This window comes from Acinonyx jubatus, chromosome D1, assembly GCF_027475565.1.
Source record: "Acinonyx jubatus isolate Ajub_Pintada_27869175 chromosome D1, VMU_Ajub_asm_v1.0, whole genome shotgun sequence".
Classification (NCBI taxonomy): Eukaryota; Metazoa; Chordata; class Mammalia; order Carnivora; family Felidae; genus Acinonyx; species Acinonyx jubatus.
The window spans coordinates 86,516,682-86,541,226 of record NC_069390.1 but is presented as its reverse complement, the minus strand read 5'-3'; the positions used below and the strand labels follow the sequence as shown (position 1 = coordinate 86,541,226).

At 44.8% G+C, this 24,545-nt stretch overlaps 1 protein-coding gene and 1 long non-coding RNA gene across 4 annotated transcripts in view; one reads left to right on the top strand and one right to left on the bottom strand.

Annotated features, from left to right (window-relative positions):
• The window catches only part of LOC113593254 (uncharacterized), a 56,049-nt gene extending 32,826 nt beyond the window's left edge, over positions 1 to 23,223 (top strand). For both annotated transcript variants that reach the window (XR_008290556.1, XR_008290557.1), the window contains exons 4-5: positions 1,660 to 7,067; positions 12,494 to 23,223. This is a non-coding gene — a long non-coding RNA (uncharacterized LOC113593254). The remainder of the gene's footprint in view (positions 1 to 1,659; positions 7,068 to 12,493) is intronic.
• ADAMTS8 (ADAM metallopeptidase with thrombospondin type 1 motif 8) overlaps positions 22,811 to 24,545 on the bottom strand; it is a 21,137-nt gene continuing 19,402 nt past the window's right edge. For both annotated transcript variants that reach the window (XM_027036927.2, XM_053203857.1), the window contains one exon: positions 22,811 to 24,011. In XM_027036927.2, the coding sequence (XP_026892728.1) occupies positions 23,441 to 24,011 (571 nt within the window). In that variant the 3' untranslated portion in view covers positions 22,811 to 23,440. The remainder of the gene's footprint in view (positions 24,012 to 24,545) is intronic.

The window sequence follows — 24,545 nt, the reverse complement described above, 5'->3', positions numbered from 1 at the left end:
AAACTGGTTGAAACAAAATACCTGTAGTATAATACAATTCTGTAATATTTAAACATCCATAAAACAATGCTATTAAATGTGTATGTATATAAAATATGTGGTAAAAGAAGGAAAAGTTGAACAAGAATGATAAGTAATGTTTCCATGATAGTATTTACCTCTGACAGAAAAAGAAGGGCAATGAGATAGGGGAGATGTCTGCCTAGTAAGTCTCCATCATATTTGTAATGCTTGATTAAAAAAAAATCCTAGGGCACCTGGGTAGCTCAGTCAGTTAAGCCTCTGGCTCTTGATTTTGGCTCAGGTCATGATCTCATGATTTGTGAGTTTGAGCCCCGCACTGGGCTCTGTTCTGACAGTGCAGAGCCTCTTAGGATCTTCTCTCTCCCTCTCTCTCTCTGCCTCACTCTCTCTCAAATAAATAAATAAGTAAATAAACTTAAAAAAATGAAAAAAAGTAAAAAACCCGTGAGTTCATAATGATACCTAAAACAACAAACACAAAATACAGCCTAATAGTTTCCATTGGAAGTTGCTAGATAATAATTATTCTGTAAATGAATAAATGATGAGAAAGCATTCATTTTATCTTTTGTACACCAACTATATTTCAGTTACTAGATATCTGATAAAGTGGGTTCTATATAGAAGAACTCCAAACAATAAATGCAAAATGAAAGTTAGAAGTTTTAAAAATTTGCCATTTTCAACCTCTAATGAAGTAATTGATCTAGGCAGCATTCACTAATGAGGCTAAAACTATTAGCTGAGATGTTGATGGGGAACATTATAATGGAAGGGTCAGGCTGACACCACATACAACCTGTGATCAATCTTAGTGTCTTGAAAAGTTGTACAGCCTAAATATTATATGCCTCATGAGATGATACAACAAGAAGTATCTCTTATGATGTTTCTTGCCTAAAAAATTGAACTTGATTCCAATCGAGTCTTTAGAACTGCTGCTAGTTTACAGGAAATGTGAGGGATAAAAGAATTGCTTAAATGACAAAGATACGATTGGTTAGATCCCAAAGATGGGACATTCTATAGGAAGTGTAACTCAGTTTCTCCAAATATGCTTTATGCTCCTACAAGAATGGCAGTAGAGAAAAAGCAGAGTGAGTTATTATAGGATAAAATACACTGAGGAGATAAAACAACCAAATGCATTGTGAGGTCTTTATTTAGATCCTGATTCAAATAAATCAGCAATAATGAGTTTTTCCTATTGGAGAAAAATCAAGGAAATGTGCATAAGGATTGATAGTAGAGGTCATTAAGTAGTTATTGTTATTTTTTCTTAATTTTTTTAAGTTTATTAATTTATTTTGACACAGAGAGAGGGAGTGAGAGTGTGTGGAGGAGGGTCAGAGAGAGGGGAGAGAGAATCTAAAACAGGCTCCACACCGTCAGCATGGAGCAAGACACGGCTCAAATTCACAGACCGTGAGGTCATGACCTGATCCAAAATCAAGAGTTGGACGCTTAACTGACTGAGCCACCCAGGTGTCCCAGGAGTTATTTATGTTAAGTATGATGAAGGTATAGTTATTATGTTTAAAACATGTCCTCAACATCAAGATGAGGACATGTTAGACAGACTGTAACACAGTGAAATAAATGTTTCTCCAATGGTCTTTTACCCCAACCCTTCAGGGAACCTTAATTACAGAAACCAGTCAAATACTTCACTCAAGGGTCTATATGCTCTGAGAGTCTGGGAAGAGAGTGCAGTGCAAATGAAGAGAACCAGATTTCCCACGCTTTGGTGAGGTGAGTGTTGGAGGAGAGCACTAGGGCACCACATAAATGTTTGTGGGGCTGGGACCATCCCTCAGCCCAGAGTAGGGGCGCAAGTGGGGTCAGTGCAGCTAAGAGAAGGGCACAGTGTTCTGGGGGCATTGGGTACATGGTAGGGACTGTCAGGAGGAAGTGGACCTTGCAGAGCACACATCAGGTACCCAGGGGCTGCTGGGCTAGAAAGGCAGGATAGGAGGAAGTCTCCTTCTAGGTGAGTATTGAGTATTGTTCTGTGACATTCCCACTCCAGGCTGACGCAGCTTGGAGACATCTGACCTGCAGTTGTAGAGCACAGATTTGATATTTTACAACAAGCACAACAGTCCTCACCCAGGATGAAACCCATTTTACTGTGAGGGAAACAAAGGCACAGGATCATATGGCTTTGTATCTTTTTAAAAAGCTGGGTGAGAACTACCCCTTAATGCTGGGCTGCTGCTCCATCTGCCACTTGCCTGTAAATTTTCTGCTCACCTTTGTCTAACATGCAGAAAGACCGTCAAAAGAGTTATGGGCTTCAGCCCAAGGGTGTTAATAGTTACTATCTTCTTTCTGGGCTTTTATCAGGAACTGCTGTTCTCACAAATCAAACTGTGAGAACATTTGCCAGAGATTTCCCAAGAGCAGACTTAACTCTTCCTGTTATATCAGAATTAGCCTCTTTAGTTGTCTTTATGCTTCTTGGGGTCTGGGGGGGCCACTATGAAGCCGGGTCCATTCTGTCCCTAGAAGCAGGTGCTCTGCTCTTTTGATTCGATGCCTGCTTCTCCAGTGGGTCCTGGCTGGGGTGGAATGTTTCTGTGGCAGTTTGCCAACAGCAAGAAGACTAAGCATGCCCTGAGAATTTCCAGTTGTAGGGCTCTGAACCAAGTCCAGGGAGACTTCTACCAAGGAGAACATTTTGATTATTTCTTTTGATCTAAGTTTCTTCCTCCCCATGTCCATAGATCTAATCTGGGAATTACTTTTGATCTTGAAAGGTTTTTGCTTTTTGGACTTATTTAGACCAGGTCTACCTTGTTTATAATGAGTAGGACAACATTTTATTGTAAGTAAGTGTTCATCTATACCCTATACCTTAGGCACGGGACTAAGAAGGGGTTAATGAGAAAAGGATGAAAAGAACCAGGTAGGGTCTCCAGGAAGATAATCCCATGATACATTGCCAAGTATTGAAAAGACAGAGACTAATACTGAGCAGAATAGTGAAGAATAAAGAGCTCTATATTGGCCAGTGTGACCTTTTACAAGGCGTTTAGTCTCTCTTGGCCTCAGTTGCATGGTCTGTAAAGTGACACTAATAATAACTAACTTAGGGGCACCTGGGTGGCTCAGTCGGTTAAGCATCCAACCCTTGATTTCGGCTCAGGTCATGATCTCATGGTTTGAGGGAGTGAAACCCCTCGTCTGGCTCCATGCTCAGCATGGAGATTCTCTTAAGATTTAGATTCTCTCCCTCCCCCTCTCTCAGCCCCTCCTCTGCTGGCACGTGCACTCATGAGCTCTCTGTCTCAAAAAACCCCAAAGAACAAAAAACAAAAAAACTAACCCAAGTAAAGGTAAGAGGTTCAACCTGATAAAAATCTGGAATGACTTTCCTTTTCCTTAAATACTTAATACTGACAATGCATCTCATTCATTCAATGATTTACTATTGCTTTATACTCTCATTCATTCATCCATTCCTTCACTCAACAAATACTCACTGAGCACATAGTGTATGAAATTAATGATGCATGATACTATGGGACATAAAAGTGTCTGCCCTCAGGAATTTCCATTTTAATTGTAGAGAGAAGACATACATGGGAAACTATAGTACACCAGGATGCTAAATGCCATCAGAAAGGTGCCAGATGCTGGGGTGCCTGGGTGGCTGAGTTGGTTGAGTGTCCAACTCTTGATTTCAACTCAGGTTACCATCCCAGGGTCGTGGGACTTAGACCGGCATTGGGCTCCTGGCTGACAGCTTGGAAACTGCTTGGGATTCTCCTTTCTCTCTCTCTCTCTCTCTCTCTCTCTCTCTCTCTCTCTCTCTCTCTCACCCTCTTCCTCTGGCCCCACTACTCGTGTTCTCTTTCACTCTCAAAATAAATAAATAATCTTAAAAAAACAAAACAAAACAAAAAGAAAGGTGCCAGATGCTATGAGAGTTCAGGAAAAGAGAAATGTTTCCAGGAGGGAATTTCAAGGAAGACTCCATGAAGGATAAAGTGGTTGGCCTGAAGAATAAATAAGATGTGGATAGGTAGATGTGGGGAAAAATATTCTGCAGGCACAGCAAAGGCCTGAGCAGAGATCTGGACAGGGGGATGTAGGGGATGTGCTTGGGAAACTAAATCATCAAGAAAATAATTGGCAACCGTTGAAGCTATTCAACTGGAAAACCAATTGGAAGCCAACTGCCACAGTGTGAGACTGTGAGCACTTGAAATCAAGGGGTGGGGGAGAAGAAGGTGTGGGTATTGGCCAAGAAAGTACGACCATGGCAGTGAAGAGGAAGGGATGGGAGTGAAGGAATCTGGGTGTCAGAATCCTGATATTTGCCATTTTTCTTCAAGGTTGGTGGTCACTTTCAAAGGCCTGCTGCCCCTCCATTTTTATATTTGAATAGCACTGGTTTCAATGCCCAGTCATCTGCTCAGAGGGAGTCAGAGTCTGGCCAGACAGCAATACTGTTTGCATCATGATCTTTATTTGGAGTGATATTTGTATTTTGCTTAAGCGTGCCATTTTGCTCTAAAAGTCGATGAGTGAATCAACAACATTTATTTAAAACCCATTGAGGTTTTATGGTTTCTATGTAGTATCAACAAGAGTTTATTGAGTATCTCTGATGTTTAAGGTGATGTGAAGGGAGGGAGGAAATGATAGCTTGCCTATAGGAGTTTACAAACTCATAGTGGGGGGTGTGGAAAGCTGTTTATGTAGATTAATTATATAAAATGAGATATGTAAAAAGTACCAGGAAATTAGAACAAGTTCAAATGAGGAAGCATCCGGGTCTTGCAATCCCTTCCTTAAGGGAAGTTTTAGGAAGGAAGTGGACTTCCTAAAATAAAATAAAATAAAATAAAATAAAATAAAATAAAATAAAATAAAATAATCTAACTGTAAATGCTCAAGGATGGGGAACCAGATTGTGATTTGGAACTAAAGATCTACGCGGCAATAGATTTCGTAAGGGTGAGCTGCTTTCCATTGTATCTCCCGGGCCTTCACACTCCGTTTAGCCAATTCCCACACCAGCTACATTAACTTCTGCAGTCTGTTCTCCTTTATCTGGGGAAGGACAGTTGTGGGATGTGCCCGATGAATCAAGGAATGAAGTTGGAGTAAACTATGTGGTCTCCCATTGGTAGGATTTTGACAAGACTGTAGTTTGACAATGAAACTGATATGAACGAAACAAATAGTGCTCTCAGGGCCCTTCTCTGGCCTTTCCATCCTTCAAAATCAGTGTGGTTTGTTCAAAATCCCACCTACTGCTTTTACCAAGACCAAATTTACACACTCTGAGAATGGATTTCTCTTTGTGGTTTGTTAGGCCACTGTGGTTTCCCCTGCTGGATTCCTTTTTGTGGTTGGAGGTCAAACCCTTTCTTGCCTGCTGCTTCCAGGAATGTGCAGTGTGTGTCCCAGAGTGCTACATGGGGAGGGTTTTATTCTATCTCTTGTGAATGGAATGGCAGTCATCCAGCAGGCCTGGGTGCATGTATAAATAGAGGGACACGTAAGCCTGCATTTAATATCCAGAACATGAACCAGCCTCCATGGTGTGTTACCCCATCATATTTTGATGAAAGGCTGCTGACAGCACCACAGACCATGCCATGGGGCCCAGCAAACCACCTAATCCCACTGCTTTATCCCAGGCATAGATGGGGGCAGATTTCCCTGCCAGGAACAATGTCTTTCCAGCTACCAGCAGCTCTGAGTTGCTTTGGCTCTTCCTACTTCTGTCACCCATTACTCATGACCCTTGGTCAGAGAGGCCAGGGTAAACATGGGAAGACCAAGATGTACAGCTAAACCCCAAATCTTTTATTTTATTTTTCTTGAGGTAGAAGATTTCAACTCAGTCACCTATGAATCCCTTGGACAATGGAGCTAATGTCAAAAGGGCCCATTGAGGGGCACCTGGGTGGCTCAGTTGGTTAAGCAACCGACTTCTGCTCAGGTCATGATCTCATGGTTTGTGAGTTTGAGCCCCATGTTGGGCTCTGTGCTGACTGCTCAGAGCCTGGAGCCTGCTTTGGATTCTGTTTCTTCCTCTCTCTCTCTGCCCCTCTCTTGCTGTGCACACGCTCTCTCACTCTCAAAATAAACAAACAAACAAACTTAAAAAAAATAAAAGGGCTCATTGAAAGTTCAGCATTTCAGATCTCCTGCCTGACTTCCTACAATGTGTCACAGCAGACCATCACTTCCTGATCTATGCAGCATGAAATATGAATTCCTGCCATTCAGATTCTTTACAGTCTGGTTCCAATACTGTTCCCATCTTAGAACTAGCCACATCCTTACTTTAGCTTCTGCTTAATTGGATTGCTTTACTTTCTATTTTCCTAGGCCACTTCTGTCACTATGCCACTACTGTACTGATCTCTCCTAAAATAGCTCCCCTTCTCTCTGACTGTTCAAAGGCTTTCTATCCATTAGGATGAATTTAATTCCAGGACCTCCATGGCCACTCTCATCCACAGGTATCTTTCTCTCTATAGCATGCCTTGTTTTGACTATTTACTTAATGCCTGATTGTATGTATATGTCATAACCTATAGGCTTATATGCTGATTAGAATTGGCAGATTTTAGATTGGAATTCTAGTGTCGCCTGGAATGGAAAGCCCAGGAAGTCAAGGGTCATGCATTATCTTCTTTGTGACTCCTATAGTATTAAGTAGTATGTCCTATATGTAAGAGGGGCCAGGAAGTACTTATTGATTGAAGGAATAATAATCCACTATTGAAAAAGCAGAGCCTTGGCAATATTTATTAGTGAATCCAGTGACCTTTCAAGGACATTCTCTGGCTAAGCAGTGCAATATGAGGTAATAATTAAAGTTATTCTCAGGTCCCAAAGGGAGCTCAGAGAATATCACTCCATTGAAGTTCCCTGGAGCCTTCTAGAATGTCAGCTTAACCCAGCTTCCATGTTGGGTTGCTTCCACAGTTTTAGATTTCTTGGGATTCTATGTTATGAACTCAGAAGACCTGATTTTTATGATTGTCATCCCAAAATAGCCTTCATATTCATACTCAGTAAGTACTTGATGATTTGATTAAGCCAGAACAGTGTGTCTAACCTTTTATTAGAGAATTTAGGTTTTGAACAATGCCTTTGAAACTCCATGAGTACCTGAAACATATAATCAGTGGTCACAAAACTTTTTCTTTAAATAGTGGCTTTGGCTTTTGTAAACCTCTAAATATAATTGTTATTTTTTAATTTTTTTCACTTTTATAAAACTTGATAAAAAATAGTATTTCAAACTGTACAGTCACCAGAAGTACACAGTTACCAAAAATGCACACATTTCACTTGGTATCTCCTAAATATAATTTTTAGATAAATATGATTAATAAAATGAAGACTCAAATATCATGATATTTTAGCACAAAAGGAGGAATACAAAAAATCAGGGGGAAAAATCAGTGAATTTTGCATGTAGCTTATAGAGGGGCTTTGAAGTTCTTTCAAAACAGAACTTTAAGAAATGTGTTAAATTATAGAATCATTACTGTAATAACAAAAGCTTCCACTTAGTGAGCATTTGTTGTGAGTCATTAAGTATTGGATACCCAAAATCTCACTTAATCCTAAAAGCAACTCTGTGAAGAGGGATTTTATTAGCTCCATCTTAGGGTCATGGAGGTTAGAGGCATGTACCTAGAGGTTACAATAGTTAGCCTGGATTTAAACACAGATTTGTTAGACTCCAAAGCCCATGTGTCACTATCATGACCACCTTGGTGGACAAACACTTGATTGGACATGTTCAATTGTGTATGTTTTTAAATTTTTTTTTTAAAAGTTTACTTATTTATTTTGAGAGAGACAGAGACAGCATGAGTGGTGGAAAGAGCAGAGAGAGAGGGAGACAGAATTCCAAGCAGGTTCTGCACTGCCAGCACAGAGCCCAATGTGGGGCTTGAACCTCTAAAACCACAAGATCATGACCTGAGCTAACACTAGAGTTGGATGCTTAAGTGACTGAGACACCCACGTACTGTGCCCTGCTCCGCCCTACCTTTTATGACAAGTTCCTAACAGATGGCTGTAAAGTGTCTGCTCCCCTCCCCCAATTCACAGTTGCTCAAAAATTGTTTGGGGTGCTTGGGTGGCTTAGTCGATTGGGTGTCAGACTTCTGCTCAGGTCATGATCTTGCGGTTCGTGGGTTTGAGCCCCACGTTGGGCTCTGTGCTGACCGCTCAGAGCCTGGCTCCTGCTTCAGATTCTGTGTCTCCCTCTCTCTGCCCCTCCCCTGCTCACACTCTTTCTTTCTCTCTCAAAAAATAAAAGCTTTTAAAAAAGTTCAAAAAGTAATTGTTCTCAGTGCTCTATTGTCACATGTAGAAGGCAGGGTCTTTAAGCTGAAGGAATTGAAAATCCTGAGCAGCTTCTAGATGAACCACCTTGAAAGTGACAAATGAGAGTTCTTATTAGTTAGGATCTGGAGGAATATGTCACTTGCCTGTCATCATGGTACTGCCTTTCTTCTGTCTTTGGAGTGACTGTATTTGCTCCTAATCCTCTTAGTTATGGATTTAATTTAACGGAACAATGTATTGAGAACCTCTCATGTGGAAGTTGCTAGGACAAACCCTTGGCAGGAGCAATGAGGGTCGGGGGTGGGGGGCATGGAGTGACATGGAGTGGGGGGCGTGGAGGTGGGAATTTGAGGGAGGATGCAAAAATGAATATGTGATCTTGATCTCAACTTATAAATTGTAGAGAAGACTGGACAGTGAGACTATATGTAAGTATGATAATGGTGGGGGTGGAGGGAGGTATAGACACAGTCCTTTGGGAACATAGGGGAGAGAGCAGGTTATTTTGTCTGGGAGAGCTGGAGAAGCTGGAGAAGCTTTCATGGAGGATGGGATATTTGAGCTCCCTCTTGGAGGATGGGCAGGTCCCTGACCAAGGAAGGACAGAATAGCAGCAGGAAAAACATGAAGTAAGAGTGGCTTAATAGCTAAGGTGAGAGTGAGGTGTGTGTACAGGTGTTGGGGCAGGCAGGAGCAGGGGTGGGGATTGTGGAAGGAGAGGTAAGGACACTTGAATATCCTCTTACAGAGTTTAGATTTTATATGGGCAATGGGAGTCACTGAAGCCTTTAAAATTTTTTTTAATGTTTTATTTATTTTTTCTTGAGAGAGACAGTAAGGAGGGGAGGGGTAGAGAGAGAGAAGGACAGGACCTGAAACGGGCTCTGTGCTGACAGGCCGACAGCAGCAAGTCCAATGTGGGGGCTTGAACTCATGAAATGCGAGATCATGACCTGAGCTGAAGTCAGACACTCAACCGACTGAGCCAGCCAGGTGCCCTAGTCACTGAAGACTTTCGAGTCGGGGTGTAGCATCTTTCCAAATTTCCATTTTCCAGAGATGGTTCTTTTTATATATACAGTTATTGGATGGTGTTGGCTCTACTATGTGGTTCGAGTTGTACTTTTTCCTTTTCAGGGGAGCCCTCTCAAGGAAAAGAAACTTACTGTGTTTTTATCCTCTTTTGCCAGGGTTTAGTTTATTTTCTATTTACCATTTCCCCTCTCTTTCTTCCAATGCTTTTGGCAAGGCAAGGGTTAGACCATTAGTTCTTCCTACTGGCATCTGAGTCAGGTATTTGACTCATATTTGCACATGACTATTCTTTTTGGTGAGTGAGATGGGTCATCACTGTCTATGGGTTGAAAGCTCAAGAAAGTTTAGGAATAAAAAACTTGTGGAAAAAGGCACGTAGTCAAAGAGGTGGGACATGCATCAAAGCACAGGACAGCACATTGTGGATTGAGAGAGATCTCAAAATAGAAGGTGCTTCTCTTGGGATTCACACCACAGGCCTTGGCAGGCAGCCCACCCTTATCACCATTAATTTTTAGAGTTTGGAATTGGGCACTACAGTCTGGTGTTAAGCTGTTAACCTCTAGCATCAAGGCCACAGTTGCTGGGAAGAATTCCTCTTTCAAGCTGTGGCCTCATCAGAGTTCTTCATCTGGACACACCACAAAGGGCGAATGTTCCTAAATCCATTCCCATGATTCTGGGATGCTATATATGCTCAGGCACCTTCCACTCTTTTACTCCAGACCTGCACACCCAGAGAAGAGCCTTCTTGCACTGGATCATGGTGCTGAAGTTGCAGTGTGTGTGAGTGTGTACGAGTGTGTGTGTGTGTGTGTGTGTGTGTGCACAGCAGTATGTAGCTCTCTGTATGCATAGGACGAGAACCATTTTCCAGGCCTTTTGTTTTCTATTTCCAGAGAGAATGAAACCTGAAACAATGTGCATAGTCTGAGGAAATTAGGGACATTTCTAGAACCTGGCTTTTTACAGAAGAAATCTGCTCCAGATCTAGAGACACGTTTTGGCTTTCAGATTCGAGAGTTGTTTAGATTTTGCCCAGTTTTCCTTGCTTTGTGCTGTGAAGTTACACCCAAGCCATCAGCAGAGGGCTCCCTCAACCTTAGGAGCTGGTATTGATGCTTGGAAGGCTAAGCAACGTAAATGAGAGAAGAAATGCAGATCTGACTGTGAGTTTAAAATCCAATGCCCCAAAGTGCTTTTGTAGAGAAGAAACCCTAACCCATCCTGAAAACAGACCACTTCAGCAAGAAAGTATTTGCTAGCGTTTACATGAAATGACACTGTTTAAATTCCTGGATCAAGGTCAGCATAATGTTTATGCTCAGAGTAACACGTAGCTAAGTTATCCTTCAGAGAACCTGAGAAGCAGAGCAACTCCCTGACCAATGGTTTAATTGTTTCTGGACTGGTGGCTCAACGGTTCCTAAATATTGAATCACAGCACCATCAATCACCATGGGTCCCTGGTCTGAACCAAAGCTCTGCAGATGCCAAATCCCTATGTGGCATTTGCCCAGATCCATGTTGGCTAGACATTAAGGGTGCCTGATTGATAAAGCACAATGTGAAGTTATAGTGGTCCCAATCTGTTGGGGCAGCTGGAACTGGCTAACTGCTCTAAATTAAAGTTGGGCAAGTTGCATGGTAAAAATGGGATCAGGAAAAGGAAACAGGACCCTGCTGAAACAACATCCATCTAAAGTTAGTATCTCTTGAGACTGTTCTGATTTTCCACCATGAAGACAGAGCAGCCTAGGATCCAATGCCAGGTATTAGAATCCTTGCTTGGAATTTGCTAGACAACCTCTGTCCTGGTTTTATTAACTGACTCTTTTCCCTCAGCTCTAGGGAAATAATCACATTCCTTTATCATAACTTCATCTGAGATGTGTTACAGTGAATGTTACTACATTCACTGTATTGTGTTGGACACTGAATGTGTTGGACATCAGGTATGCTTGGGAATTACAGTGGAACACCCTAGATTCCTTGACCACATTTGGGAGGTATCTTGGTCTTTTATTTGGGGGCAGTGGGGATATACGTGGTTAGTAGGTGAGGTTTTCTGCCTTTTCAAGTTCCAGGGAAGCGAAGGCAGTATACTGTGAGCAACATCGGCCTCCCACCTGCCTTACATAGAAACGTACTGACCACAGTGAGCGACAAGGGCAAATAGCCACCAGGCAGGCTACAGCACTGAGTGCTGAGTGGGCTTGAGGGAGAGTGAGGTTTGTGAGGTCACGGTTTAAACAGTCATGATCTGGAGACTTTTCCAAGAAGAAGCATGTGTCTTCCTTGTGATAGAAAAGCAAATGCATACGAGGAGAAACTGTTGGGAAGCCACTCCAGGCTACTGCAGTGGGAAACTCAAGAGTTTCTGTTTGTACTGGCTTCCTTCATTCAGATGGTTCCCATCAGCTACATTCAGATTGATTCCATTTGCAAAGCTCTCCTGGCAGTCTTGGTGGAGGAGGCTCGGTGGCAGCATCTCTGGCATTTTCTGAGCCTGCCCAGGCCCTGCTCCTCTTGTGTCGTTTCTTGGCTCTTGGGCTCCTAAGCAGAAACTGGCTAAGCAACCGCTGCTGCTGAACAAAATCAAATGTAAAACAGAACATTGGAACACCAAACGAAGAGACTTTTCTAAATGCGGGGGGCAGGAATGCAGTGAAGAACAGTGAGGGATCAGGAAAGGGAGGGGCTTCCTTAGAAGCAGACTGAATCATGCTCTGGTGAGGGTTTGTCATTGACCTATCTTGTCAGCATCCTTGATAACTGTGCCAGATCAAAGGTTACATCTTTTTTACTCTTCAGTCTCACTAATGGATGCAATATAAAAGATTTGGGTCCTATTCAGGACCATTCTCTCATTTTCTGGCCCTTACGAGAGTTTGTGACCCATGACACCCTGACACCACTTATTTTTTTCCCCTAATCCTTCAACTTAGCCTCATTGCCTCTTATCACCTTCCTTCTGGACATCCATTCTCCCAGCTCCACTGTTTTACATGTGACCCATCTATTATTCCTCCACTCGATGCTAACTGTTCTGGTACTGTGAGTGAGGATGCTTCTCATCCCATTCTTTACACCACCACAGCAGGGAGAAGACACCCAGTGGGAGACATTTCCAATCCTTCTCTTCCCACTGCTGAGACTGGGCAAAAGGGTGCTGCTGTCCATAGACCGTGTCTGTCCTGCCCGGAGACTGATGGCAAGTGTTCTGTTGTTTCTATCCTTCCCAGCACTGTCTGGATTTGATTCTCCCCCCTCCACCCCATGTAGGTCATGGAGTCTGAACTTAGGGTGGAGACCTAAGTATTAGAAAATGGGGAGCCCATTGACTCTTGGTCCAAGAGTTATCTAGTCCAGTAATGCTGATGTACACACACGCACTTGCACACACACATACATGCACACACAATGCAGGCTCATTGTCACACAGTTCAAAATTGAAAAGGCACAAAAGGGCAGAGAGTGAAGTCTTCCAGCATTCCTGTTCTCCCAGCTTCTTAGTCCCCCCTGTCGAGTTAACCAGTGTTTGCAGTGTCTTATATGTCCTTCCAGACATACTTTATAAGTACATTAGCAAATAATACATACAAACGTATGCACATACACCTTGTGGTTTTTTCATCTTTTTAAATGGCTGCAGAGTATTTCATTGAATGAATTTCCACAATTAATGAGTCCCATCTGGATGGGCATCTGGTAGTTTCCAGTCTTTTGCTACTATAAAAAAATAAAATTGACGTTTAGTCCTCAAATCTTATGTTTATTTCCCAAAAGCTCAGTACTCAGAGGGGAGAGGAGTGTGGTCTGCACTTTACATGGCACTGTATTTAAAGTCCTGGACCACTGAGTCAAACATGTCCAGGCTTGCACTTTTGTTTTAATTCTCTCCAATGTGCCATCATGCAGAGAATTATGCTGTGAGTTCTGGTGTTCAATAAATTAGGTAAGTTTATTCTTTTCTTTCTCCTCTCTGCCTACATCCTCCTCCAACCCAAGGGTTTGTTTGTAACCAGAGTGCCTTTCCAGCAAGTGGTGCCCCCAAGCTCCTAATACTTAAAGCACTGAATTCCCTCCATTTCTGTAGAATGTGATAATTGGCAAAACACCTTCATATAACATTCTTTCCTTTGATTCTTATGCAAATTTTCTAAGGACATTTTCTAGATGAAGAAACTGAGGCTCAGAAGGACTATGTGGCTTGCCCATGGTCACCTAATTGATGAGTGACAGGCACAAAACCTGAAGCCAGATCATCTAATATCAGCCTACTTCTTTCTAATACACACATGAACCCCTTTGCCATATATGTGACATCAGAATCAGTGGGCAGTTTGGAATATGGTGGGAGACTGGAGTTCTAGCAAATTCACCCCCAAATTTCATTTCCATCAGCAGATATATAGAGACTATTCAGACAAGAGGAATTATGGACTAATTTACCGGCATCGATAGAATATCCACTGAGGTAGTTCACAACATGATGAGGGCATTGCCAGTTGTCCAGGGAGTGGGAGGAAGTATGGTGGGAGAAGTACCAGGGCTGGAAACCTTTGATCTTGAAGTACAGGTTTAATGTGGAAGTCAGGGCATGGGCTTGCAAGACAGGGGACAGGAAGAGAGGCAAAGAATACATGCAGATCAAGTATCTGCTGTGCTATGCTCACCCATTGATCACTCACCAAACTTGGGAAGGATCCATGCAGAGGTATGACAAGGGTGCCCTCGTTTTCTCAGTGAGTGACAGTGTGGGGTGATGGTGGTGCTGGAGTGGTGGGACTATCTCTACTCCACCCAACAGGTAGGGGGAGTTCCCCAGGGTGGCAAGGGGCTGTGTAACTGGTGACACCTAGTGCGGAGTGGTAGACACCAAACTTGTCACAACATCCTCCCTCCAGGAAGGAAGGACTCAGGTCAAGCTCATATATGTGGCTCTTTCCTCTCTTGGATACATTTTTTTCCAGCTCCTAGGAGCTCAGGCTTCTGGCAGTTTTATGCATCTGGTCGCTAGGCATCTTCAGATGTGCCACCTCTGCTGCGGTGTCTGAACAAGGTCCAGTGCCACTGCCCCAAGGTGGCAGGGATGTGGAAGAAGACAGGAGCACTGGACACACTCCTGAAGGGGAAAGGGGAGCTTTCCAGGGGCCACCATTGAGAGAGACACAGGACACAGAGGTAGGGGCTGGGTTATTACAGGCTCAGATGCTATGCCAAGGGCTTAGGAAATTATTCTAGAGGCAGAGGGAATCATGAAAGAACTTTGGGGAAAGGAATAACAAGATTAAGTATGCATTTGAGAGACACCACTCCATCAGCAATTCACTCATTTGTTCCCTGAACACTGAGAGCACACACTATGGATCCCACCCCCGAATTCATATGTTGTAGCCCCAACCTCCAGTGTGATGGTATTTGGAGATGGGGCCTTTAGGAGGAAGTAGGTTTAGATGAAGTCACAAAGGTAGGGCCTTCATGATATTTCTGTCCATATGGGAAGAGACTCCAGAGAGCTTGTGTTCTCACTCTCTCCCCAGAATTGTGTACAAAGGTGGCCATCTACAAGCCAGATAGTAGGTCCCCACCAGGACTGATCAGGCTGGCACCCTGGTCTCTCCAGAAACATCTGTTGTTTAAGCCACCCTGTCCATGGTACTTCATTAGGGCAGCCCGAGCCAATGGAGACAGCACACAACCAGGTGGCTGGCACTATCTTAGCTCTGGATATCCAGCAGTGAACCAAGAGTCCTCATCCTCATGGAGGTTGCAGTCTAGTTGGGGAGGAGAGGGAGGCATGGCATGAACAATGCACATAAGACATTTGCAATTACTTTTATGAAAGAGAGTAATGGGGCCTTATTTAGACTGGGGAAAATGGGGGAGGACTTCCTGAGGACATGACTTTCAACCTGGGACCCTAAGGATGAGTCGAAGAGAGTCAGGAATGGGCAGAGGAAAGAACATCCCAGGCTTGGGAAGGGCATGTGTAAAGCCCTTGGATGAGAAAGGGCTTGGTGAGTAACTGACAAGACACAAATGTCACCAGAGGAGAAGAGTCACGTAAAATAAGACTGGGAGCTGTTATGGGATAGTACACTTAGGAACTTGGTGGTCTTGTTAAGAGTTTTAGATTTAGGGGCACCTGGGTGGCTCAGTTGGTTAAACATCAGACTCTGGCTCAGGTCATAATCTCACAGTTTATGAGTTTGAGCCCACTTCAGGTGAGCCCCACTTCTCTTTCTCTCCTTCTCTCTCTCTCCCTCTTTGACCCTCGTGGGATTCTCTCTCTCTCTCAAAAACCAAAAAGAGTTTTAGATTTATATTCTTCGTGCATTGATGAGCCATTATAAGGTTTAAATGAAATGAAGTGATCCAATTTTCATATTTAAAAGATGACTCTGAATAATATGAGCATCAGATTGGAGGGATGTCAAACAGAATGAGACAGGCCTATTCTGAGGGATGTAGCCATCCTAGGGGTATGATGACCCTGAGCAGCAGTGGGAGTAGAGGGGAGTGGTTGCATTTGGGGGCCAGTGGATAGGATGGGTGGGAAGAAGGAGAAACAGAGGATAGGTCATAGTCACAGCAGCTGGGAGGAAGAGGGTGAGTTTGAGGACACTGAGTCTGGTGGAAGTTGGAAACACATGGGCCTGTGTTTCAGGAGCCAGCTCCAGCCAGAAAGCAGTGACTACAGCAGGCCTGCCACTGCTGTCCTTAGAAAGACCTGATTGCACGGTGGGCCCTTGGCTGGTGTCTGAGAGCTTGGCTCTCAGAGTGTCCCAGTCAACAGTTGACTGATAAGGCCAGTTCCCTGTGGCTAGACTGTGAAGACAATATGATTTAGGCTGAACACCTACTTTCCTTCTGGAAGTCTGGAATTTTTGTACGTGCTAGGCATAGGTAGCTTAGTAGACTGGCCACCAATTAAAACATTGGGCACTGAGTCTCTCACGGACTTCCCCAAGCAGAAACATCACACACATGTTTTAGAGAAAGACTATGCTTTGTGTATCCCCTCATGGAGGAAGAGAGCACAAAGAAGCCTTATGTGGATTCTTCTAGACTCTGACTGTGTCTTTGTCCCTTATAATTCAGCAGTGTCTCTGCAAGAAACCTCAGCCATGAGAACAGCTACAAGCTAAGTCCTGTGAGTTCTTCAGTGTGTTTCCAAATGTGGGGTGGTCTTGGGGACCCCTGACACAGCCTCAGGATTTAAATTTGGAAGTGATCAGCATGTGGAAAAAACTGAAACAATGGGAGCATATGAGATCACCCAGGAAGACTGAAGACTGAGTAGAACCCTGAGGATCTCCACAACTATGAAGGAGGGCCAGAACTCAGGAAGTAGGAGAGAGGAATGTCTGCTGAATTTAGCACAAGGTCATTGACAACCTTGGCAAGTCAGTCCCTGTGGGCAGTTGTGGAGAGAGCTGGATTATTAGGGGATGAGGGGGAGAGCAATTCTCCCAAGCTTGACTATAGAAGGAGCAGAGAGGAACGTGGGGGGTGATGTAAATGTATTGAGGTAGGAAAAAACTTGATCATTTGTTTCTTCATTTATAAGGTGCTTGCTTTATGTAAGCCAACACAACACTGCTGTGGGTCCAGCAGAGAAAACAGGAAGGACTCCCAGTGTGCTGCATATTTGAAATGTGAACTGCACAATGCCATGAAGGTGTTTAACCCAGCGTGGGGGCTTCTTTGAGGAAGTGACCTTGACTCTGGAGCTTGAAGACTAAGTAGGAGTTTGTTGAAGTGAGGAGAAGAGAAAAGGGAAAAAGGACTTTTCAGGACAAGGGAATAATGCAGATGGATGTCCAGAGGGAATGAAGAGCGCACACTGAGCGAGGGGAGTGTGAAGAGATAGGGCTGCAACATGGCAGCAGCAAGATGAGGCAGTGCCTTCAGACTCTCATGGGAAGGAAGCAGCAGAGAGGTAGAAGCTATATCTACAGGAGAGGGCTTGAAAAGATGGAGAGCTGTGGTTTCCAGAAAGAATTAATTCTGATAGTAGGGAAATACCTTGTCATGTAACAGAAACAGGAAGAAAGGATGAGTTTTAAAAGAACAGGTATAGCCATAGGTAAGGCCTTAGGATTGGTGGCAAGAAATTGAGCATTCTTGTATGATGGCCTTCATTTTTTTGTAGGGTATGTTTTTCTCCCCTCCCACCCATCCCCTTTCTTGAGATCTAGCATATTTTGAGGCTGAGGAAACAGAAGGGGCCTTTGGTAAATAACTCCAGGTGGAGAAGAGGGGGACATTCTTTCAGCATTACAGCACATCAGAGATAGGCTAGCAGGAGGCCAAAGTTAGTGTGGTGGAGTCTATTGTCTTTAAGATATATTATCCTTGGACCTATCCCTGTGAGGGCTTTTTCCTTCTTCACCTCCTCCACCCTTGAGATCTGAAGCTCCATGTAGCGGTGACTCTACATGGAATGGAATGACTGATAAATCCCGCCAGGGGCCAAGCCCAAGAAAAGGCATTTCTCTGGATAGAAAAGGCACCAAGTGGAGAACAGAGGGGTCAACAAGGATGATGGGATGGGGAAATTGAGCCATATGTGAGTCCTGGATGTCTAGACTTGATATGCCATGACCTTTGGAAGAGTTGAGAGATTAATTTAATAAGGTAGAGAGATTATCTTCTGTATCTTCACCTTCCTGTAGACTTGACAGCAATTGGAATATAGCTTCTGAATCCAAAATAAGGTAGAATTCTAATGTTCCTTTAGATTCATGTCTGTACCTTGACCTGTTAATTGTGAGACTGTCCTCTCTCTCCCTTCTATCATGGGAGATGCAGTTTTGGGTACCACTTGGTAGTAGGAGGTAAGGTCATATACTCATAGTAAGGGGAAATGTGGTAGGATCATGAGTTTTAGGACAGTGGAGAGAGTGTACAAGAAGCCTGCTTAGGTTGCTGGTCAGAATTTCCACTGGGGCCCCAAACTCTTTAGTGGTACCTGTGTGATTTCCCTCAGTGTTGTGGAGCCTGGTTGTTAACATGATGATGATGGGCATGAAGCAGACAGTTGAGGGGTTCTGGAGTGAGGCTCTGCTTGTTGAGCTCCACGGAATGTCAATGGGACAAGGAAGTTGGGGCTGTTAGGCAAGACTGAAGTGGAGGTGAGGGAACATGGAATCTAAAGCAGCACAAGGAAAGACAAAGTGGAGACAGAGGAGAAATAAAGACACAGGAATGTGTATATAAGGAGGTAGTCAAAGATCTGGGGGTCCCTTGAATAAATTTAATGGGAGCTGGTGAGAGATCTGGAAGGATAGGAAATTGTGGTCGGTAGTAGGATATTTAAGTTTATGACTTCAGAGATGGAGAAGTTCTGAGTAATAAGCATGTTCAGGATGTGGCCTTGGGAGGGCCCACATTGACCCTTGTCATCACTGGACCCTCTCCCTGATCCCATGTTCACATGGCTTTTCTCCCTCCTTTCAGCCTCTGATGTGCCTCCTACCTCAGCCTACCCCTTTCCCACTTTCTGGTCCAGCAAGAGGAACTCACAGCATCTTTTCTTCCGGAGAAATTCATTCCACATGTGTCTGATTCATTTGCGTTTACTGAAACTCAAAATCTCCAGTGTCCAAAAACTCTTTCAACTGTTTTTTCCCCTGCCCTTTCTTAGAAACAGGAAGTTGTGTTTGGCTGAGGACAAAGTCTTCCAGTGCCCTTGGGACTTACAAGATGTTTGGGAATGAGGAACGGTGAGGTCTGGGGAAGGCTTCTTTATTCTCACCTTTCCTGGGGCAAGGGTGTATCTGTCTGTGGTAGCCTGGGCAGCTCATGGGGATGGAAGACTAGCCATAACTTTCCTGTCTCTTCCCACTGAGCCCAAGACCTGAGGGAAAGCATGTTCTAAAAGAGACAGGTGGCTTTGAATGCTCCTATATTTCTCTCTCCCTGCACTGGCATCTACTGTTCAGAATATACTTGGATGTTGGTTCTCACCTTTCTCTTCCCAACACTTGGACAGTGTCTTTGAGGAGCTTTTCAATCTAGTTTTTGAGGGGTGTGGGCTGGCTGGCACTCAATTTTAAGTGAGAAAGGCCAACTGTATCTTCAGTGGGATCTCAGAGAAACTCTCCATCTGAAGAAGAATGAACCAGACTGTGATTGTGATAAGTCTGCCCAGGTTGTTGGCAGGCGTTAGCCTAGAAAGCAGACAGGTGCCTGGGAAAGGCTGATGGAGTGCCAGTGAGGCAAGGAAAGCATGGAGGTCACAACACCAGCACTCTGCTCACTCAGCGCTCCAACATTTAGCTCCCCTGAAGCGTGTTATTTTGTGCCATCTAGAATTTTTTCAGATGTAAGGCAAATATGCCCACAATATATCACTTGAGTGATTATTGAGTGAACCAGCAAAAATGTCAGTTTAGGTGAGTGACTTCTGTCTCTCACAGTCCATAGGCAGCTTTCTTGAAGGACCACAGGAAAACACGCTGTGCCAGAAGGCAGCTTCTCATAGACATACCGTCCTGCAGCCAAGGGCCACTAAAAGAGAGCAAACCCATTTGTATTTCTCAAGGGCAGGAGTACAGCTGTGTCCCTCTCTTCCTCTGTCTCCTGACTGAACTGCACCCATGGGCAGTGCCTTGGGGTGCAGCATGCTGGATGGATACACTTCCCTTTTCTTAGGGCATCCCCTCCCACTCTACACAGAGCAGAATCAGGGCGGAGAAGGACAGGTGTCAGGGGCAGTAGCTTAATCTTGCCTAAGATGTTGCCTTCCTCGTCTTCCTTCCTCATGCTTATCCCACCTCATGTTTTGTTTTGGCTGCATGTTCAGTAATCTGGCTTCGATGGACTGAAGAGGCACAAGGAAGTGATAAGGCTGTGGTAGCTGAAATCTGGAAACCTGAGGGTGATACTACATTTGATTCTCTTTGGTAGATTCCGTATTTCTTTCACTCTTACAAACAACTCCTCATTTCCAACAGTGAAAGGGACACGGCTGCTTACTGGAGGGGCTTGGTGATCTGCAGCAGAGCATGTAGAGAGCAGAGATTGCTGTGGGCTCACAAGCCTCTTTTCCTACGACCAGGGGAGACTCAGACCCTGGGAGTCCTGGGCTATGTGTGAAAGCATATCGCCTTACCACTTTACAGTCTCAAGAATGCAGTGGTGACAAAGCCTCTCTAATTGCCCTGGACCAGAAGTTGAAAATATCAAGACCAAGCAAAAGCCAACATATGCTTAAAAATTTTCCTATTGTTCATGTCTTTTTTTTTTTTTTTTTTGGTTGTCGGTGGGGAGGCCTGGAAAAAATGAAGAAGGATCCAGAGGAAAGCAAGAAGAACTATATGTTTGGATGCGTGGAAAGAAGAACAGTCCTTATTATGAGGGCCCACTGGTTAAAAACCCCAAACACAAAGAACCTAGTGAACATATCAGAGGGACAAGATGTTGGGTTAGTGGGAAGATGGTCCCATTGTCCTTGGACAATGTTCCTGGGAGGGGGATGGTTTGCTAAAGTGGGCTGGGGAACAATAATGTTGCATAGTTTTATAAATTCACAAATCCCTCTGGTCAGCTACAGGGGAATAAAGGGCAGAGAATAAACCCCAGGCAAGGATTCACTTACATTAAAGATGAAAGAAATGAACTTTGATGCTAATGTACCACCTCTGAAATATTTCTGGCAGGTGTTCAGAGGATCCAGATGAATGACCAAGCTACCTGCCGCGTCAGGGCCTTAGGGACTTTAGCAAACACTAGTACCAGTTTCCATCAGGAGCACTAGCAGGAAAACGCAAACTCTCAGCAGAGGAAATGTAGTCTTCCCTTCTCGGGGCTCCAAGGGTGGTTGAGGTTGGCCAGGGGAAATAATGGTGTGGTCTCTCACTGCAGATCTATTTTCTGAGTCCCTGCACTGCAGCTGTTGAGTTTCCAGACACAAACAAGTATGTATTCTGTGAGCCTGGCCGAGCCCACACAGCAAGGAAGAGCCAAGCTGGATTCCATTCTGCTTTGCACATCGGCAGCTCTGCTGCCAGCTGAACTCCAGGGCAAACGCAGTCCCTGCTGCGTAGGGTTGGCACAGCTAGACTGCTCTGGGCAGCGCATGGGGGACACGCTTGGCTTTGCTTATTCTAGGGAGGGTGAGAAATGGAAGGAGATGAGGAGTTGCAGAAACATACATCAGTCTCAACAAAACTGGTGCATGGCAAGGAAGAATCTGGTTTTACTAGCCGTCATCGACATGCCTGTGTGTGTGCTTGTTTATGTTTAGGTAAGCCTGGCCTCCCCCTCACTAGAGTCAGCAGATAGGGAGAAAGTGGTTAACTCCATGTGGAGCTGTGCACCACACGGAGCTGACCAGCAGCGACCTGCTGAGGGCACTGTAGGGGCCAGAATCCAATTTATTTCGTTTCCTGCTCCCAGGGCGAGTCCTCCCAGAGGGCACCGTTTCCTCACTCACACCAGGGCTCCCTATAGCATCCTCTCTGCCCATGTCACTAGTTATTTGAGTGAGTCTTGAGAGAAAGCAAAAGGGAGGGACAAAGGGGTCAAAGTGATGAAAAATGGAAGATGTGAATTTATATGTGTTCCTTCTTTTCACTACAATGTCACTTCTTGATGTCGTCTGTTTCATTGTACCCATTAATGAGCAAGGACTGAGTTCCCTCTCCACTAGACCATATGGAAGACTGAACCAGGAAGAGGTGAGGAGATACAGAGTGGAAGGTGGGATTCTGGGGCTCTCAGGTAGGGTTTAGGTAGCAGGTGGGGGATGCAGTTCCATGTAGAAAGGGCTGATTGGGACCATTGCAAGTTGTTGGGGCCAGGAGAGTGGTGAGGTGGAGATAAAGTCTGATGTGGAGAGAAGGCACTGAGGTCGTTGGCATGACAGTGCTTAGATATGGGTTCAGCTTTCCTCAGGTCCGCAGAGAATCTGGTATCTCTGGCTGGTCAGTATATCAAAGGGAGGCTGTGTATGTTTGCAAAATGGAATGGGATAGTCTTTCTCAAGAATAATGAACCCAGAGGCATCTCACAGCCACTGTTACCTCAGAGTTGGATATTTCCACCAGAGCAGTGGTTCTCAAACCAGTAGTCTCCACATCACCTGGGAACTTGCTGGAAATGCAGATTCTCAGGTTCCCTCTCTAACCCACTGAATCAGTAACACTTGGGGTAGGGCCCAGAAATCTGTATTTTAAGAATCCCTCTGGATGCCTGCTCGAATTTGAGAATGACTGGTCTAGATTATGATGAAGAGTTGCCTGAATGAGCTGGATTCAGCAAGAGGAAGGCCTGAGAGACCCAGGCAAGGTGCCAGCTTCCCTGTGTGCGTTCAAGGTCAGCTGACCTAGTTTTAGCCTCCGTCCTTGGGCTCTGGGTCCTCTGCCTTTTCCAAAGAAATAGTGAACCAGATCAGACCACTGCATTGGCACAAGATCACACTTTAGTTCAGAGACACATTTGCATAAATACTTGAAATGGACTGCCCCTGCAGGTGCAGCCTGAGACCCTGCACGGCTCTCCACAGTCCTGCAACTCTGCAGCCCTTTAGGCAATGGATTTTAATACTGAAGACAGTTAAGGTCATTTCTGAAGGTGGCTCGGGGGTGCAGCTGTGGAGCTTTGACATTAGCCATCAACCCCATACTCCGAGTCTCTGTTTTACTAATTTTTTCCCCCTGAGGTAGATTATTTATCGGGGAAACCAAATAGGAAAAACTTTTTTTCATTTAACTCTACTAGTCCTTTGCAAACAGGCTGAGTCTCCTGTTTGGGTCAATAAGTGTTTTTTTTTTTTTTTTTTTTTTTACCTTTTAACCTATGTCCTCTACCTGAACCCATACTAGGTTCAACCCACCAGATAGTAGACTTTAGGATCTGTTGTCCCCGCTCTCTTCTCCGCATTGTGAATTCATGCCGAATTGGAGTGGCCATGGCAATGGCAGGCCTGGGTAGGCCACGCCACCTCCATAGGTAGGGTTGCCACAGTGGGTACCTTTGTCTGCACTCCAGTACCCCAAGTCCATGAACACGAGACTGGCCTCACCCCGCTGGATCACAGTGGGCACGGCTGGCTTCCACAGGGCTTGACATCCTCAGGTTTCAGGGCCTCGTTGCAGGTGGCGGAGGCCTGGCCGTGGGGGTCCCGACACTCCACAGTCCGCCGCTGCCGGCCAGCTCCACAGCTGCTGGAGCATTCAGACCAGTCCCCTAGCACCCACTGCGCGTTGAGCAGGGGCTGAATGATGTTGGTGGTTGCTCTCTCTTTACTGTTCTGTATGCTGAAGTTCACGTCATTAGGAACAAAGAAGGTATATTTGACTTTGGGGGGAAAGACCTCACCAGGGACAGTCAGGAGCTGCACGGTCAGAGGCTCAGGCAGGGGCCGGAAGCTCTGCAGCCGTTCCAGGGTGGCAATGGAACCACTATATTTAAGGATGGTCCCCTTCACCAAGATGTCCTGTTCTATGGCAGAGATGGCCAGGTTTCCATTGAGCAGGTACTGCCCATCGGCAGTCTTCAATGCCAGGTAGTTGCCATCGTTCTGGACCCCTGGATGGCTCCGTTGTTTCACATCAATGTTAGTGGCACCAGCTGGGATGGTGACAATGTCATTATAGCCGTAACTATGATAGGAACAGAAAGACACCCTTAGGATCAGTGGCTACCCAGCCCAGTGCCTCAGGAAGTTAGCACGCTGGTGACCAGGGTGGACAGACACAAACCACCAGCAAATCATCCAAGTAATTGCCCCAAAGTTCCTGATAAATTAGCTGCTGAGGCCAATAGGAATGTTCTGTGCATTGGGATATTCAAGCGTTTTTGCTTTGCCTGGTAACTCTGTTTCAAATGCTTGGAGTTTAGATGTGTGGATCTGGACATCAGCACAGAGGAAGATATCCCAGAAGGGTTTGCAAAGCTGCATCAGTGCTGCCAAACCTGGCCGCTCTTGGCTCAAGTGAGATCTCGAAACACTTTTAGCTCCTTGCATTGGTATATAACTTTGCTTGGCAACTTTCATACTCAAAGCTCAAACCCATGTGGAAAAATCTGTTCCACACACCCGTTCCAGAATCCAACCAGGGTGGACATCTCACTCTACCTCTTAGAGCCAATCAGTCCCTAGTATTTGGTTAAAAGGGCCCCAGGGCAGGAGCCAG